Genomic DNA, 20001 nt, shown 5'->3' on the forward strand with positions numbered 1-20001 from the left:
AGATATATTTCATTTTTGTATTATAGGCCCATTATTACAAATGTAAAAATTACAGTACATACATTCTAAGATTCTCAGAGGTCAAAGGTCAGGAAAACAGGGCCAACAAAAATGGTACTCAGAGAGGTGGCGCGGAAACAGCAAGCAGAAAATCAGCCTGGGAATTTAAATTACAGTGGACCTCATATTCGTTATCGTCTGAAATGTTGTACTGTACTGTACTGTACTGTAATGTACTGTACAAGCCCTCCTCCCTAGCCTGTGTGTTAGGCTGTGCAACAGTGACACTTGATGGTGAACAGACACTATAAAGCTATTTCCGTGCTTGGTTGGACAGACAGACAGACAGACAGACCCAGGGACACACACAGCTGTCTAAAGGAGTGGTTGCACCACTCAAAAATAAAATAATAAATGAGTGAAGCCACATCAATCAGCAGATGAGTCAGTCTATCAAATACATACAAACCGTACGTGGCACCTATGCTTTCGCATCAACGTACTTGTTCACCTCAACTAGTAGAACAGTAGACTAGATTATTGCAATGCTCTCTTTGCTGGACTGATGAAGTTACAGCTTGTTCAGAATGCTGCTGCTATATAGTTTGAACATGTGAACATATTAAGCTCCTTCCTATGTTTCCGACATGACATGCTTATAACCCATGCATGGCAACCAGAACCAAAGGTCCCCTCACTATACACGGGATAATTAACTCTAAATCAGCTCTGTGGAATTCTATACCAGCTAATCTAAGCAATAAGGTCTCTATAATAGTGTCTAAAGCTACTACTATTTTTCAACCACAATGATATAGACATGCCGTTGAATGAGTTTGGGAAATGGGAACAGAGGGCATGACACAAAAGATATACAATAAATTATCTTTGAATTAATTGCAGCAACTAGCCCATGCAGTGATAGTGAAGGAAGGGAACTTGTTCTTAAGAGCCTTTCTGACCGGCGTGACCGCATATCATTTGACTGGACCTTTCCAGCACACAGAGAACTGGGGAAAAATAAATAAGGAACTGAAATTTCAGCCTGTATCTGTACATACAGTAGCTACAGCTTTTTTGGAACTCGAGTCGATAGAGCTCTCTCATCATTACTCAACTGTAAGCATTTGTCTCATCAGCAAGAACTGAACAGTGATGGTGAAGAAAGAGAACTCGGAAAGACTCTTGCAGTAACACCCATCCTGTTCTGGTTGCACTGGCTCCGTTTCAGCCAGGATCCACTACAACTCCTGCTGCTAATCCCTCATAACTGCATAAACGGACATGCCCCTCCCCACCTACCTACACCCATAGAACTAAGATGAGAGAACATATTACTCCAGTTTTGGCTTCAATGCACTGGCTTCCGGTTGTTTTTAGGATTGATTTAAAAAATGTTTTACTTGTGTATAAAGCTCTCAATGGTCTCGCACCTTCCTACCTACATGACTGCCTGCCTAAATATGTCCCAAACCGCCCCCCCTAAGGTCTTCCACTGCTGGCCTGCTCGCTTTGCCTAAAAAAATGGCAACTAAGAAATACGGGGAAGCAGCTTTTTGCTTCTAGGGGCCGTCGGCATGGAACAAGCTCCCACTGTACCTTCGTCAGGCAGCCTCTGTAGACATTTTTAAAGCACAGCTCAAGACCCACTTCTACAACATTGCTTTTAATTGATCTTTTATTTTTTGCTATTCATGTCCTCACTGTATTGCATTACTGCTTGTTTTTTATGTTTATGCCTTGCTTTTCTTTTCTTTTTCCATCGCTCTGTAAAGCACTTTGAGCTGCATTGCATGTCATGAAAGGTGCTATACAAATAGTTTTATTATTAGGCCTAGTACTCCACAAAACAAACATCCACCCGCAACCTCAGACGTGCTAACAGCTTCCTCCTCCCCGGCCCCAACCCAGGCCCCCACTGCCAAACCTACACATGATCTAACATCTTCCTCCTCCCCGGCCCCCAACCCAGGCCCCCACTGCCAAACCTACACATGATCTAACATCTTCCTCCTCCCCGGCCCCAACCCAGGCCCCCCCCGCCAAACCTCCACATGATCTAACATCTTCCTCCTCCCCGGCCCCCAACCCAGGCCCCCACTGCCAAACCTACACATGATCTAACATCTTCCTCCTCCCCGGCCCCAACCCAGGCCCCCCCCGCCAAACCTCCACATGATCTAACATCTTCCTCCTCCCCGGCCCCAACCCAGGCCCCCCCCGCCAAACCTCCACATGATCTAACATCTTCCTCCTCCCCGGCCCCCAACCCAGGCCCCCACTGCCAAACCTACACATGATCTTAGTCATCGCCATCTTTCAACCACACTCCACACGGTTTTACTGACTGCGACCAGTCTTCCTGTAAGTTACACAACACACATATTGCCGTAGGCTATCTTTCACTAGCCACACCAAAGAAGTTGATATATTTGCATCAGGAAATACAAATGAGTTTGATTGAGCAAGCACTTATTAAGTATTCCATAACTCCTTTGCAACATGCCATTGGGGATAATGTTTGCAAGTTCTTGCATGTTGCAACTCTGGTGTGGTGATAGGGCTTAATCCATTTTGGGCAGGAACCCCTTTTGGTGTTTTAAACATTATGTTATAATTTAGATATTGGAAAATAGCAGATATACAGTACAAGCTCATAGCGCGCTACGAGCTTGTAGGTCTGCTATTTTTGAAAAAATCGTTAAAATGTGGCGCAAACCATTGAATATATATTTCCGAGCGAACATATTTAACTAAAATATTTGCTTCTGGGGGAGTTTCTGGAACTACATTGAGATGGGGGTCCGTGGCCCAATAGAGATAATTCTGGGGGTCCTTGACATGAAAAAGGTTGAGCACCACTGACATAGAAACATGGGTTTTTCAGAGAACTATTAGGGTTTAGAAGCCTTATTTTAAATCAACATCAGTCCAAAATGTCTTAAGGGACCAGACATCCAGTGTAGCTCCTAAAGCCCATCATTAGGCGTTACTGGTTACCGACAGCCAGCTTGATGTAATGACGTGTGCTCCAGAAACTGATGGCCAAACATGTGCATAGAGTAGCCTCGATATTAAACAGAAGACTAAACAATGGCTACTGGAAAAGGTCCCCATATAAAGGGTCATCTCAGAGGGATGGATAGGGACGTACTTGTGATGTATTTTAAAGTATTGTTCCGTTCAGTGTGAGAGGACCTCAGTGGAAATAAGTCTTTGGACTTTACTGTGAAATCCTTGAATCGCTGCCTGATTATAATGTAAAATAAAATAAATAAACCAAAATAGTGTCTCAAACACAGATAATCAGCCTTGAACTAACAAGTAATATATATATAATATCAACATGTTTTTTTGTTTGTTTGTTTCTTGCAACAATTGTCTTCATTTTGTTGAGAGCCAGATCACTCATAGCATCTCTGAGGATAGAATTCTGGATGAGCAGGACATGTGCAGCATTTTGTACAAAACGGGCTACTCCTGAAAACTTTGGGAGACTCCTTTTTATTGACTTTAGTTCGGCTTTCAACACTATCCTGCCTAGTGCACTCCACAGAAATCTACACCAACTTGGACTGAACACAGAACACTACACTACGTAATTGGGTCTTGACTTGGACTTTCTAACTAACCGCACACATGTCAAAATTGGCAAGCACATCTACCCCAGCCTGCCCATTAGCACCCCCCCCCCCCCCAGGGTTGCGTGCAGGGGGGCAGTCAGACAGATATTTCGTGAAGCCACTAAGGAAATCGGGAGTTCCTGAAAGTTCATATAATGGCCTGTTGTGGCGCTGTCATTGGGGCCCAAAAAAACCCCATTTCTCCATAGAGGTCCATGTATTTGGGCCGAACTTCACCTAGACTGTATTACCTTAATAAACATGGTCATGAATACTTTCTGCTTCCAGTCACTAGTTTAAAGTCTCATTTCTTCGGATCTAGAAAGATGGCGATTTACAATTCAAGGACTGACTGTCTATGGTTGCGTGCTTAGCCCACTTTTATACACACTCTTCACATACCTCTCTTCCTCCGTCAAGTGTTCTGTGTGGGTGGTGTCTGGCCCCGCCTCCAGCAGTGACATCACGGTGATTGACCCGGCGCGGCCCAATACGGTGCTGGATCAGTTCGGGCTCCCGCCCACCTCGCCGGCCCTGCTCCTCCTCTCCATCTAACCTCAGTCAAATCAAATGTGCAGATGACACAACAGTACTTGGCCTCATCACAGGAAACGATGATTCTTCTTGATAAGGGTGTTGGGCAGCCCCCCGCACGCACGCACGCTGATGTGGCAATTTTAAGCACTAATAAAGCGTGAGGAATTACGAGGCGAGCAGCACTGTCTTTATGAGGTTTATTCAACGTGCACACAGTCTGCACACGAATGCTGCATAGGCGAATCTCAGGGCAGGACATCATTGCATGACAGCAGGTACACAACAAGGCATGGGTTTATATAATAATAATAATCAGTCATACAGTAGGTCCCACCCGGAAGGTGGAGACAGAAAGAGAGAGATGAGAGAGTGGGGGGGAGTTTGAGGAATGGGACACAGAGCTCCTCTAGATTAACATACGGAGGAAAGGAACAGGAGGGGGGGGGGGGTCAGTAGATCGATGGTCAGTGAAAGGAAGGCATTGGTGTAAATGTTCGTGTTTGTTGTATTCAGGGCGCCATTGAAAAAGAGAGCCTTCATGGTCTCAATTGGATTCCCCTGAAATAAAGGTTTCAATCAAAAAAGGTGTTATCGCACCATGGGTGCAAGCTTCAAAGAGTAAAAAGACAGTAGGCAATATTTAAAACAACAATATTTAAAACACACACACACACACACACGTCTAACCTCCTCCACTTATATATTCTATAATAAAGAGACGAGCACAAACTGTTCTTACAGTACAACGAGCAAAGAAAAACACTTTTAATTTCAAAAAACTTGCGTCCGACTAATGGGCATAATTATTATGAATAGCATAGTATAAAGTAATACTAGGCCCATACTAATGGGCCATATATATTTATATACCAACTAATACTGACTAATGGGCCAGATATACATTATATTATATATAATTGGGCCATAAATATTTCAATGTCAACTCGAATCAATGTCGTCAGCCCATGTGCTGTATACGAGTCCCAGAGTCAAATATGTCACAAGGTGGCAAATAATATACAAAATCATATGAAAATAAACAAGAAGTATTATGCTCTGTAAAGTTGCGGACACGTGTTCTCTTTCATTTACATTGTGAACATAACCGAGGAAACCACCAGTTTCACCATTCAAATTATAATCAATAGCGAAAGTTGCAGATCTACCAGCTTGTTTGGAGCTCGGTGATCTGCTGCTTTCCATGCTTTTGTGTGGCGCTGTAGTATGATCAAATAAGGGGCGTTTCATTTACGGGGGAAAAAAAAGGAGAATATGGAGATAAAAGGTTTTCCGGCCGACATCATAATCGGAAGTAAAAATAAATAAAAAAACATAAAAAAAACTAGTTATAATTTAGTCACAAGCTCTTGTTTGTTATAACGTGTTCAATAGTTATACAAGAAGAGCAAGTACACTCAACAGCTCAGCTTCATCAGGTGACTATTGTCACCTGATGAGGGCCAGCGATGGCCGAAACGTCGAGTCATTCTTGTAAGTCTGTTTTAAAAGACTGTGGAGCTGAGGTAAGAAAGAAAGTTACCCTGTTTACCCAGGGTAACTGGACTAAGCTCAAGAACTTCTTTACAGCCAGGCCCTGCTCATAGAAACATTTCATGATAGGGGTTCAATCAATGCCTTGCTCAAGGGCACTTCAGCGGTGGTAATTTTAACGTGCCGGTCCGGGGATACGAACTATAGCGACCTTCCGATATCAAGACCGCTCCGCACACCGGCGTTCGGCCACCGCTGCCTCACGGCGCTGTGGAGCTGAGGTGTTGTGCGGACTTCCTCTTCTTCTACATTGTATCAACCTTTGTCCAGCACCAGCGAGGGACTGGATGTGTGCAAACAACCCACAGACATAATTAACCATTTTCACTTCAAGCCAAAAATAGAATTGCCGGCCTGGGCCGTGGCTCAGCGGTCCAGGCACCTTGGGCCGGTGGTCCGAGTCTGGCAGTGTGCCGCGGGTTCGACTCCCGATCCCGACGGCCTTTACTGCATGTCACCCCCCCATCACCCCCCCATCTCTCTCTCCCCCATTTCCTGTCAGCCTACTGTCTGTCCCTCTATAAAAAATATAAAATAAAGGCGAAATCCGACAAAAGAATAAACATTAAAAATAATATAATTTCCAATCTACAATCACACAACTTGGCCATTTTTTTGCACGACACTCTAGTTGGATCAAAAGGGCAAAACAAAAAACAAACAAAAACAAAAATATGAAATATGGAGATACAAGAATGATTCCGTCCGACAGAGACACAGCGGCGTGGATTCTAGCTACTCTAGATTTCCGCACATTTTAAACAATGAATTTTCACAGTTCATGCAACACACTTACTGTACTTCCTGCTGCTGTTGGTTAATAACCATTCATTTCATTTTAGAAATGAGTTGCGTTGAGAGCCCTTTTTTTTCTTTCTGTGCCTGGTTTTGCTTGCCTTTGCAATTTGGCTTTAGCACGGAAGTCGGAGGTTGTTTGGTTGTCTTTGCTGCGCCACCAGCACTACATTCTACAGTTAATCAATATTTCACGTGTGTTAAGACTTGGGACACATTTTTCTTTTTACGGAAAACAAAATCAATAGCCAAAAACTATATATATATATATATAAACAAAACTTTTCCAAAACATTTTGGTTTAATTCCAAACCATTTTCCATGCCTGGAAGATACAGTTTATTTTCCTTCTAAATTAATCCATTTTGGGGCGGGAACCCGTTTTGGTGTTAGCACTATGTTATGCTTTATAGCTATTGAAAAATAGCAGATCTACAAGCTCATAGCTACAAGCTTTTAGGTCTGCTATTTTTTGAAAAATCGAAGGATGACTGATATAGAAACATAGCTTTTTCAGAAAACTGTCATTTTCAAACAGACATTTTTAGAATCTGATAAAAATGATTTCAAAAGTCTACTTGAGAGGCTGCTTCAGCTCAAACAGGCCCGTGCCTCCTCTCACCACCTTCCCCACCACCAGACAGGCCGACGGGGAAGACAGCTTCTCGTAAGACCCTGAGGGGAGACAAACCACACGGAAAACACGCTTTAGAGACCCTGAGGGGAGACAAACCACACGGAAAACACGCTTTAGAGACCCTGAGGGGAGACAAACCACACGCAAACACGCTTTAAAAGAGCTTCCTTAGTCTGTAAAAAGGTTGAATGTTTAGGGGTGGAAAGTTTTGTCACCGTCATTATGAGAGCAGAGAGGACCCCGACGGCCCCCACCTTCACTTAATGTGGCCCTCAGGTTGATGTCAGAACACTGATATAATACTGGTTTCAGCTGTTTACAATTCCACAACATATTATACCTGCTTTAATTACTTCAGTCTAAATTACTGGTAGTAGTTAATTCCTCAACGCAAGTATAATTAAAGGTATTTGAAAAAATGTAAATTTTCAGGATTCCAATTCAAAAATAGCAAAAAATTATTCAGGATTTCAATTCAAATATAGCAAAAATAGCCGATCTACAAGCTCAAAACGCGATTTGAGCTTGTAGATGGGCTATTTTTGCCACGACAGTGATATATGGCCCTATAGGGAAGGGAGTGAGTGTGGAAATATAGCAGCCCTCTCCATCGTCAAAGTTGCCCACACCCGATATACAGAAATTCTCAAGACTGCTCTCTTCAAAATGCTGTAACCTTTTTTCGTCTTCAAATAAACGACACTAAACAAAACACGCTTGACAAAGACCACAAGGTCGAAGTGTTGTTCCTATTATCGTCGGCTGCGGTTGGAAATAACCATTTATTACATGTTAAAAGTGAGTTACGAGCCCTTTGTTCCCCTACTATAGACTGTGGTTTTGCTCAGCACGGAAGTTGGAGGTTATGTGTTATCTTTGTCCCCACACACACACACACACACACACACACACACACACACACACACACACACACACACACACACACACACACACACACACACACACACACACACACACACACACACACACACACACACACACACAGCTCTTTGCAAGACACTCAAAAATAGCTGATGGATCTACCAGCTCATAATGCTTGATAGTGTTATGTTATTGTTCAGTCAGATAACTCACGAATAGATTGAACAAATATTATTATAGAATGAGAATATAAGTGTGCATATAATATTTTATCTTGGCGTTCGGCTCTGCTACATTTTTCTCCCTGCTCGGGCGCAATTATACAACCATCATTAAAGGAGAATTCCATACTAAAAGGCTTTCTTTGTAGTCGTTACGTCCCCACCAAAGAGGTCCAGGTGTTTTTTTGTGCAAAAACTCCTTATTGGCTATTTCCCCTACCATAAGCCCTCAATTAATTGCATTGAATGGAATGGGAATTGAATGGGCCTATGAATGGGGTAATTCACTTATTTCCATCGAAATAAGTAGTAAAGTGTGCCGCTTGGGATATTATTTACATTATGAAGAGAGGATATATACAAAAAATATATAATTTTGAGCGATGGAAATAAGCGAATTAGCACAACACCCAATTCAATTAATTTAGGGCTTATGGTAGGGGAAACAGCCAATAAGGAGCTTTTGCACTAAAAAAACACCTGGACCTCTTTGGTGGGGACGTAACAACTACAAAGAAAGGTAAGAAAGCCTTTTAGTATGGAATTATCCTTTAATGTATTCTTATCGTACCCATCATAGTACAGTATAGTGTATTCTTTATCGTACCCAGCATCGTGGCCTGTTTGAGGAACTTGTAGCTGGTCTCGAAGGTCATCTGCTGCAGAGGAGAGGCGTTGGAGGTCATGGCGTGGCGGTTCAGAGGCTTGTAGACGCCCTCGAAACACATGTAGTCTGCTACCAACGACAGGTGTCTGGGGTCCACCTCGATGCCTGCACACACACGCACGCACGCACGCACGCACGCACACACACACACACACACACACACACACACACACACACACACACACACACACACACACACACACACACACACACACACACACACACACACACACACACACACACACACACACACACACACACACACACACACACACACACACACACACACACACACACACACACACACACACACACACACACACACACAGGAACCGTGTGTTTATTTTTATTTTTTATAACCCACAATTTTGCAACCCATTTTTTCACCCAGTGTCAATTATCAATTATCTATCCTGGGCGCTACACTTCCTCTGCCAACCTGGGGGGGGCAGTGGACTGACCTCATGTTTCCTTCTATGCATGAGGAGTCCAAGCTGCTTCTTTTCACCTGACAGGGGGGAGTTTCACCAGCCGGACGTAGCGCGTGGAAGGAACACATTATTCCAACCAGTTCCGTTCCCCTCCATCAGGCGCCCTGGCTGGCCAGGGGGAGGCAGTTTAGTGACCAGGATTACTGCATGTCTTTTGTGAGGGTACCTACTAGTGGTGTCAAAAAATATCGATATGAATCGATAATCGATTTTAACATTAACGATGCGACTACATCGATGCACGTGCGTCTGGATCGGTCAAAATAGCGTCTGCATCGGACGTTGGTTCGATCCTAAAGCTGCGAATCGATATAATTCAACTAACTGCTGGAAAAACACAGATGTACAAGCCCAAAGCGCTGTGCATTGCGACGGGTAGATAGCTTGTAGATCTGCTACTTCCAGCGCAGGACGGGCGCATGCTTATGATGACGCTCTATATGCATCAGCAGCCAGCAACAACAGACGAGCACTATAGCAGCATAAACCACTCGTTGTCAGACGGAATACACACGCAGATACGAGTCACGACACAGCATTATTGACTGTGCTTTGCCTTTCATCCACGCTTCTATAGCCTTTTACATTTCATTTCCCATCCACGGGCACAAGCAACGTGATATCAACAGCTTCCACCCGATCTGGATGGTCGTGTTGTTTCTGACGAGGGTAGCATATAGTTAGCATGGGAGCTAACATTAGTTTAACTCTGGTCCATATCGTTAGAATAACCTTAATAACTCTATGGTCCATTCGTTCCCCAACCCTCACAGTCGATGCTGCGTTTACACGGGCAGACACAAAGACGAATGGGAATATCATTTGGAGCAGACCGAGCAGCTACTGTACACGTCTGTTTGCATCGACAGTATGACTGTATCGTTGCGTCTGGTTTCACTGTCCACAGCAGGCAGACCTGTGACTGTCAAAACAAAGCTCAGAGATATGCCACCACCTATAAATTCAAACCCAGAATGTCTTTCCCCAGCTATCTCATTCCACTTTCATTTATTTTATTCCATAGTCTTAGTTTTTCTCTTATAAAGTTGTTTTTATTAGTTTTCTAATGTTCCCCTTGAAAAGCGTCTAAGTACTCAGAGAAGCATTATATAAATAATAATATTATCACTATTATTATTACTACTTTTTTAATTGCCTATTCATTCATTGATTCACTCGTATCCAAATCCATTTGAAAAAAAAGCTCACTGATCAGGTCAAATAGGCCTATTGATATGTGATTAATTTAGATTAATTAATCACAAATCCTCCAATTAATTAGATGTCCCAACCCTATTCTTTATAGATCTAGCTTCAAATAAAAAATCTAAAAAAGGTTAAATGTGTCAGATCGCACCGTATCGTATCGAATCGAATCGCCTCAAATTCCACAAAATCGAATCGAATTAGAATCGTTCTGTGTATAAATGTATCGTCTCTGAATCGCATCGTAGCCCATGCATATCGATACGTATCGAATCGTCTTGTAAAGGACAGATGCACACCCCTAGTACCTACCCTAGGGGACACAGGGAGAACATGCAAAGTCCACACATAAAGGCTCTTTCGCATGGGCACTGATGACGCGGAGGAGAGAACACGCCCCCAGAGCCCACAGCGTTCCCAGTGGGAATTGAACCCAGGACCTTCTAGCTGTGAGGCGTCAGCACTACTGACGAACTCCGGAACCGCGTATTTGTGTGTGTGTGTGTGTGTGTGGGCGAGCGTGTGTGTGTGTATCTGTGCATGTGCGTGTGTGCGCACGTGTGTGTGTGTGTGTGTGTGTGTGTGCGTGTGCACGTACCATAGACGGCGAACACGTCTTTGATCTCCTTCTCGATGACCCTCAGAGCCACCTCGATGCCATAGGTGTTGGCCATGGTGTGAACCTCGTTAGAGTACAGCCTGTTGACGTCCAGGATCTGAAACATGATATATCCATGTATAACATAAAAAAGAGGCTTCTAAATCCTAACAGTTTTCTGAAAAACCTATGTTTCATGTGAGTGGTGCTCGACCTTTTTCATTTCCGAGTAATGGCTTTCTTCCCTGCAGCCAGAAAGATTTTCATCAGATATCTGTCACTTCCCAAATTTTCTTCTGGTAAATCTCCCAAATACAGCATCAAACAAGAATCTAATATTTGAAAGCCCAGAATCTCCTGTAATTTCTCATTTACATTTTTTCAAAAGGTGAGAATTTCAGAGCAACCCCAGAAAACACGATAGTGGTTTACATCTACCTCTCCACAGTTTCTCCAGCACAACTGGGATATTCCAAACTGTTTTGATTTAAGTTTTGGAGTGATGAAAAAGCGGGAGGTGTTTTTCCACGCCAGGTGTTGGAACTTGAAGTTGTGCTCGACCTTTTTCATGTCAAAGACCCCCAGAATGATCTGAAAGTAGGTTGTTCCAAGGACGCCCCTCGAGAAACAAAAAAAGGGGGGCTAGTCCTTAGCTTACGCATGTTTCATGATAACTACTTTTTATATACGTGGACTAAGAGCGTCTGCTAAATGCCTACATTGTAAATTGTAACTGTCGGTGCGCAGCACGCTTTCACAGCTTCTATGGAATCCAAATGACTGAAATCAGTCGTGGCGACTGGGAACTTTAATCCATGCGTACATCTGTGTGTGTTTGAACATCTCGTGCAGGTTGAAATGAAGCGTACGTCTGTGTGTGTTTGAACATCTCATGCATGTTGTAATGAAACGTACGTCTGTGTGTTTGAACATCTCGTGCACGTTGAAATGAAACGTACGTCTGTGTGTGTTTGAACATCTCATGCATGTTGTAATGAAACGTACGTCTGTGTGTTTGAACATCTCGTGCACGTTGAAATGAAACGTACGTCTGTGTGTGTTTGAACATCTCGTGCACGTTGAAATGAAACGTACGTCTGTGTGTGTTTGAACATCTCGTGCACGTTGAAATGAAACGTACGTCTGTGTGTTTGAACATCTCGTGCACGTTGAAATGAAACGTACGTCTGTGTGTGTTTGAACATCTCGTGCACGTTGAAATGAAACTTACGTCTGTGTGTGTTTGAACATCTCGTGCACGTTGAAATGAAACGTACGTCTGTGTGTGTTTGAACATCTCGTGCACGTTGAAATGAAACGTACGTCTGTGTGTTTGAACATCTCGTGCACGTTGAAATGAAACGTACGTCTGTGTGTGTGTTTGAACATCTCGTGCACGTTGAAATGAAACGTACGTCTGTGTGTTTGAACATCTCGTGCACGTTGAAATGAAACGTACGTCTGTGTGCTTGAACATCTCGTGCACGTTGAAATGAAACGTACGTCAGTGTGTGTTTGAACATCTCGTGCATGTTGTAATGAAACGTACGTGTGTGTGTGTGTTTGAACATCTCGTGCACGTTGAAATGAAACGTACGTCTGTGTGTTTGAACATCTCGTGCACGTTGAAATGAAACGTACGTCTGTGTGTGTTTGAACATCTCGTGCATGTTGAAATGAAACGTACGTCTGTGTGTGTTTGAACATCTCGTGCACGTTGAAATGAAACATACGTCAGTGTGTGTTTGAACATCTCGTGCACGTTGAAATGAAACGTACGTCTGTGTGTGTTTGAACATCTCGTGCATGTTGAAATGAAACGTACGTCTGTGTGTGTTTGAACATCTCGTGCACGTTGAAATGAAACATACGTCTGTGTGTGTTTGAACATCTCGTGCACGTTGAAATGAAACATACGTCAGTGTGTGTTTGAACATCTCGTGCACGTTGAAATGAAACGTACGTCAGTGTGTGTTTGAACATCTCGTGCACGTTGAAATGAAACATACGTCTGTGTGTGTTTGAACATCTCGTGCACGTTGAAATGAAACGTACGTCAGTGTGTTTGAACATCTCGTGCACGTTGAAATGAAACGTACGTCAGTGTGTGTTTGAACATGTCGTGCACGTTGAAATGAAACGTACGTCTGTGTGTGCTTGAACATCTCGTGCACGTTGAAATGAAACGTACGTCTGTGTGTTTGAACATCTCGTGCATGTTGAAATTAAACGTACGTCTGTGTGTGTTTGAACATCTCGTGCACGTTGAAATGAAACATACGTCTGTGTGTTTGAACATCTCGTGCACGTTGAAATGAAACGTACGTCTGTGTGTGTGTTTGAACATCTCGTGCACGTTGAAATGAAACGTACGTCTGTGTGTTTGAACATCTCGTGCACGTTGAAATGAAACGTACGTCTGTGTGTTTGAACATCTCGTGCATGTTGAAATTAAACGTACGTCTGTGTGTGTTTGAACATCTCGTGCACGTTGAAATGAAACGTACGTATGTGTGTGTGTGTTTGAACATCTCGTGCACGTTGAAATGAAACGTACGTCTGTGTGTGTGTTTGAACATCTCGTGCACGTTGAAATGAAACGTACGTCTGTGTGTTTGAACATCTCGTGCACGTTGAAATGAAACGTACGTCTGTGTGTGCTTGAACATCTCGTGCACGTTGAAATGAAACGTACGTCTGTGTGCTTGAACATCTCGTGCATGTTGATGCCCTCGGCGTTGAGGAGGGTCTCCTTGGCTCCCGTCCGGGTGGTGGTCTCACTCAGCAGGCAGCGGGCGATGCCCTTCGTCTCCATGATGACGGCGTTCTGGGCCAGCGACGCCATCACCGACGTCAGGTCAAAGTGCACCTTGCTCACCGGGAGGACCAGGCTCACCTGTAGGAAGACGAGATACAGCGGGGTACTGAATTACTTTCTAAATGTTTTTTGTTTTGTTTTTTATATATTTTTTATCCCACGATTTTGTAACCCATTTTCCACCCCTGTGTCAATCATCTAATGTGATCCTGGGCTCTACACACCCTCCACCAACCTAGTCCCCATATATGGGGGACAAGGGGAGACCAACCTAGTCCCCATATATGGGGGACAAGGGGAGAGCAACGGACTTGAACTCATGCTTCCTTCATGCCTGAGTGTCCAAGTTGCTCCTTTACACCTGACAGGGGGGAGTTTCCCTGGTTGGACGTAGCGCGTGGAAGGAACACGTTATTCCAACCAGTTCCTTTCCCCTCCATCAGGCGCCCCGGCTGGCCAGGGGGAGGCAGTTTAGTGACCAGGATTAATACATTACTTTCTTCTAAATGTTAATCCCCAATACCAGAATCAGAATAGGGTCGACGTGGTGTCTGGTTTGCCAAGTTAAATGTTGAGTTGGTAACCAAATGGAACCCTTCAAATGAAACCAAAATGGACCCGTATCGGTTCATTTGATTTCATTTTACACTCTCAAGAGTTAAAGTATTGTTAAACATCTATACATTACTTAATTCTGTAAGTCTACACAATTAGTGAATGTAGAAGAAATTAAGTTTGCCGTTATCTCTACTATCAAATAGTGGTTCCGTGGCTCAAATGCAGAATAAGAAAATGGACATTGATATGAAAAGGGCTGAAAACCAGTGAATTAGAAGATGGAAGATGCCATGATCCAACATGTGCAGAGTGACGTGACTCTTGGGAGGCACACAGACGGTGGTTATGAGACAGACCTGACACCACAGTCCATGCTGGCTTTAGGACTAGGACTAGGAGACAGACCTGACACCAGAGTCCATGCTGGCTGTAGTGTAGTAGGACTATAGGCTATGGGACAGACCTGACACCACAGTCCATGCTGTCTGTAGTGTAGTAGGACTATAGACTAGGAGACAGACCTGACACCACAGACCATGCTGGCTGTAGTGTAGTAGGACTATAGGCTATGGGACAGACCTGACACCACAGACCATGCTGGCTGTAGTGTAGTAGGACTATAGACTAGGAGACAGACCTGACACCACAGACCATGCTGGCTGTAGTGTAGTAGGACTATAGGCTATGAGACAGACCTGACACCACAGTCCATGCTGTCTGTAGTGTAGTAGGACTATAGACTAGGAGACAGACCTGACACCACAGACCATGCTGGCTGTAGTGTAGTAGGACTAGGACTAGGAGACAGACCTGACACCACAGACCATGCTGTCTGTAGTGTAGTAGGACTATAGACTAGGAGACAGACCTGACACCACAGTCCATGCTGTCTGTAGTGTAGTAGGACTATAGACTAGGAGACAGACCTGACACCACAGACCATGCTGGCTGTAGTGTAGTAGGACTATAGGCTATGAGACAGACCTGACACCACAGACCATGCTGGCTGTAGTGTAGTAGGACTATAGGCTATGAGACAGACCTGACACCACAGACCATGCTGGCTGTAGTGTAGTAGGACTATAGACTATGGGACTGACCTGACACCACAGACCATGCTGGCTGTAGTGTAGTAGGACTATAGACTAGGAGACAGACCTGACACCACAGACCATGCTGGCTGTAGTGTAGTAGGACTATAGACTAGGAGACAGACCTGACACCACAGACCATGCTGTCTGTAGTGTAGTAGGACTATAGGCTAGGAGACAGACCTGACACCACAGACCATGCTGGCTGTCGTAGGAGTAGCTCTGTATGGAGGGGTGAGACAGCAGCACAGCGTTCACTCTCATGTCGTCCACGCCTCCTCCTCCTGCAGCCTCCGTCGGCTCCTCTTCCACACCTGCAGGCACAGTTGTCATCATGTCAAGGACACCCAGAATTACCCCCCCCATCTCATAATATGTTGTTCCAGGGACCCCCCCCTCCCAGAAGCAAAGATTTGAGTTAAAAACGTTCGCTCACTCTGAACGTTTTTAACTCAAATCTTTGAATATATATTCTTTCAGAGTGAACGTTTTTAACTCAAATCTTTGAATATATATTCTTTCACTCTGAAAGAATATATATTCAAAGATTTGCACTACATTTTCACGATTTTTCTGAAATAGCACACCTACAAGCTCGTAGCGCGGCACTTGGTGCCACACTATGACTATGAGCTTGTAGATCTGCTATTTTTCAATAGCTAAAGTATAACATAATGCTTAAAACACCAAAAGGGGATCCCGCCCCAAAAAGGGTTAAGCATTATGTTATACTTTAGCTGTGCACCGAGCTTATAGATCTGCTTTAAAAATATATATATCGTGAAAATGTGGGGCAAATCTTTGAATATATTCTTTCAGAGCCAACGTTTTTTTTAACTCAAATCTTTGCTTCTGGGGGCGGGGGCCTCTGGAACAACATATTTTCAGATGGGGGGTCCCGTGGGCAAAATACAGATAATTATGGGGGTCCTTCAAGGACTCCTTGACATGAACAAGGTTGAGCACCACTGACACAGAAACCACTGGGTTTTTTTTATTTTTTTTTTAATCGGCCTCAGGTCTAAATGGGTTATTGTTACATAATGACCTGATCGCAATTATCTGATAATGACAATTATGCAAAATAATTAAATAAAATAGCAGAGATTGGGCATTTCTTTCATACCTCCAGCAGCAGCAGCAGCAGCAGCAGCAGCAGCCTGTGACACGATGTCTTCAAGGCTGTCCACCCCCACCTCTCCTCCCCCTCCTCCCTCCTCCTCCCCCTGGCCCTCTCCCTCCTCCCCTTCATCTCCCTTCTCCTCCTCCTCTTCCTCACTCTCATAGTCCACCTGCGCAGAGAGAGAGAGAGAGAGAGAGAGAGAGAGAGAGAGAGAGAGAGAGAGAGAGAGAGATGGGGAAAGGGAGAGAGATGGAGAGAGAGAGATGGGCAGAGGGAGAGAGAGAGAGAGAGAGAGAGAGGGAGAGAGATGGGCAGAGGGAGAGAGAGAGAGAGAGAGAGAGAGGGAGAGAGATGGGCAGAGGGAGAGAGAGAGACAGAGATAGATGGGGAGAGGGAGAGAGAGAGACCGAGAGAGATGAGGAGACTGCATGAGTTTTACAAACAGTGACAGCTAAAGCTATCAAAGCCCCATAGAAATCCACGAAGACATGATCACAGGTTTTGTTTTCACCCGCTGATAGGGTTGTTTTCACCCACTGATAGGGTTGCCACCTTTGAGGTCTTGAAATAGGGGACACTCTGGGTTTTGGGGTGTGTTTGGGGGTACCTTTTTGCAGTTTTGAAATTGGCAATTGTTATAGGAAAAAAAGAAAGAAAAGAAGAATGCTTTGTTAATGAAATGCCTCGACGATTACAATTCCCGGTTATTGTCAGGGTAGGGGGGTAGCCAAAGATTTTATGTTGACTAAAATCTAGTGATATTTAGTCAACTAAAACTAGACTAATACTAAAACATTCCAGGTGACTAAAATGTGACTAAAACTAAATGAAGTTTCATTCCAAAGACTAAAATGATTAATTATTTATTCATGTTGGGGGGGGGGGAGGGGTTAGGGCCCGAAAAGGTAGAGAACCACTAGGCTAGATGTGAAAAAGTCCAACGTTCTCAATGGCATTTTAGCCAACAGCGAATGGACTAAATCTAGCATGCAAAGTATATCTGTGTGATTGTACTGCAGTATGTTCACACAGTAAGCACACTGCAAAGTGTATGCAAAGTATATATGCAAAGCAGAAGACATGAAGATGCTAGCCGATGATACATCCTGTCAGTCTGTCCACAGTAGGAGAGTATTTAGCGACACGCTTTGATCTCGCCGCAAAGCGGGTGCCTGTGGGCGATAGTTCCACACATTGCTCCTATGGCTGGAACTATCCCATTGAGACAAAGCGGGTGCCTGTGGGCGATAGTTCCAAACATTGCTCCTATGGCTGGAACTATTCCATTGAGACAAAGCGGGTGCCTATGGGCTATAGTTCCAAACATTGCTCCTATGGCTGGAACTACCCCATTGAGATACAATGAGCACTTCCGCATTGCATTGTTACAATAGGAGTCAACGCTAGTGTCGCCACTCTCTTTACTATATTACTCTGGTCCACACAGTAGGCACGGAACGATTCACTCCACTCACTCCGATACGATTCGTATCACGATATGAGGTTCACGATTGGATTTTTCACGATAGTTTAAACAAAAAATATTTTCCAGAAAAATTAGTTTTTTTTAATTTTATATAATTTATATATAGTCCAGTTCCCTATGGTCAGCAATATGAGTTCGTAGGCTTTAGATGGAGATTTGTAAAACTATATATTTTTGGAAACCTTATAGCCTAACGAATCAGAAAATGTTTGTTGCCATTTTTTTCGAGGTCGGTAATATGAAGATAGGTTGAAAAGTGGTCCTTTAAAGTTTACGAAGAAATGTAAAAATGTTATGTTATTGAATTCTTTCTCTGTTGGCTTTAGCTGTTAGCATTGTATGAAGTTCCCAGTGCCACTGTACGTGTTCCCTTTAAGAGCAGGAGTTTGCCTGCTTGTTGTAACCACGTTAAACGGAGATCAGATTCTACCGCCCCATAGCTGGAGCGGTGGGGCGTTGCCATAGCAACCGGACCAATGTTAAATGCTGCCGTGGGGCTCAATCATTATATACACAGAGTATACGTTGGGGTCCGTATACTGCAGATACGGAGTTAAGCGTTGTGTAAAAACTGAAATGTGAACAACTGCCTAACGGTGACTATTATACAATACAACAACAAACTGAGGTTAAGGGCTGTGTGTGTGTGTGTGCGTAGGTGCGTGTGTGTGCGTGTGTGTGCGTGCGTGCGTGCGTGTGTGTGTGTGCGTGCGTGCACCTCCTCCTCCTGTTTCTTTTTCCGCTTGGCGTCAGAGGCGTCTGCGTCTCCCTCGTCTCCTTCGTCGTCTACCACCTCCTTATCCCCGCCCCCCTCTCCATCGGCCGCCTCCTATTGGTCAAGAACATGTCATCACGTCATCAACAACATATCAAACCTCATGTAAATGGCGTTTTTGTCGGTTCCAAACAAATCAAACAAAGACACTGAATCCTGGCTGTATGCAGGTTAAAATAAATCACTGGTGAACCCAGACTCTGGCTGTACTCAGGCCTACATAAATCACTGGTGAACCCAGACTCTGGCTGTACTCAGGCCTACATAAATCACTGGTGAACCCAGACTCTGGCTGTACTCAGGCCAACATAAATCACTGGTGAACCCAGACTCTGGCTGTACTCAGGCCTACATAAATCACTGGTGAACCCAGACTCTGGCTGTACTCAGGCCTACATAAATCACTGGTGAACCCAGACTCTGGCTGTACTCAGGCCTACATAAATCACTGGTGAACCCAGACTCTGGCTGTACTCATCAGGCCAACAAAAATAACTGGTGAACCCAGACTCTGGCTGTACTCAGGCCTACATAAATCACTGGTGAACCCAGACTCTGGCTGTACTCAGGCCTACATAAATCACTGGTGAACCCAGACTCTGGCTGTACTCATCAGGCCTACATAAATCACTGGTGAACCCAGACTCTGGCTGTACTCAGGCCAACATAAATCACTGTCCACAGGCTGAATTCATTTCGGTTTGCACTTCTCCACCGGGGTTGAACCCGAGCCTTTTCCTGCCTAATTGTTGAACCAGACAAGGAGTTTCCAAGGAGGAGTTTGCCCTTGTTAGGGCTCCATTCTTGAAATTAAAATGTAATAATGACCTGATGATTAAAATGTTTTTTTTATCCCACGATTTTTCACCCCTGTGTCAATTATCTAATGTGATCCTGGGCTCTACACACCCTCCGCCAACCTAGTCCCCATATATGGGGGAC

General features: G+C 44.1%; 1 protein-coding gene across 1 annotated transcript in view; it reads right to left on the bottom strand.

Moving 5' to 3' along the window:
• Positions 1-7003: 7003 nt before the first annotated feature.
• The window catches only part of polr1a (RNA polymerase I subunit A), a 60976-nt gene continuing 47978 nt past the window's right edge, over positions 7004-20001 (bottom strand). The window contains exons 32-39 of the mRNA XM_080773505.1: positions 19003-19113; positions 16935-16967; positions 16802-16889; positions 15859-15989; positions 13904-14104; positions 11209-11326; positions 8854-9018; positions 7004-7181 (exon numbers count right to left, since the gene is read on the bottom strand). Coding sequence (XP_080629631.1) covers positions 7081-7181; positions 8854-9018; positions 11209-11326; positions 13904-14104; positions 15859-15989; positions 16802-16889; positions 16935-16967; positions 19003-19113 — 948 coding nt within the window. The 3' untranslated portion in view covers positions 7004-7080. The remainder of the gene's footprint in view (positions 7182-8853; positions 9019-11208; positions 11327-13903; positions 14105-15858; positions 15990-16801; positions 16890-16934; positions 16968-19002; positions 19114-20001) is intronic.

The sequence above is a fragment of the Protomyctophum bolini genome (assembly GCF_963924005.1).
Source record: "Protomyctophum bolini genome assembly, chromosome: 10".
In the NCBI taxonomy this organism is placed as follows: domain Eukaryota; kingdom Metazoa; phylum Chordata; class Actinopteri; order Myctophiformes; family Myctophidae; genus Protomyctophum; species Protomyctophum bolini.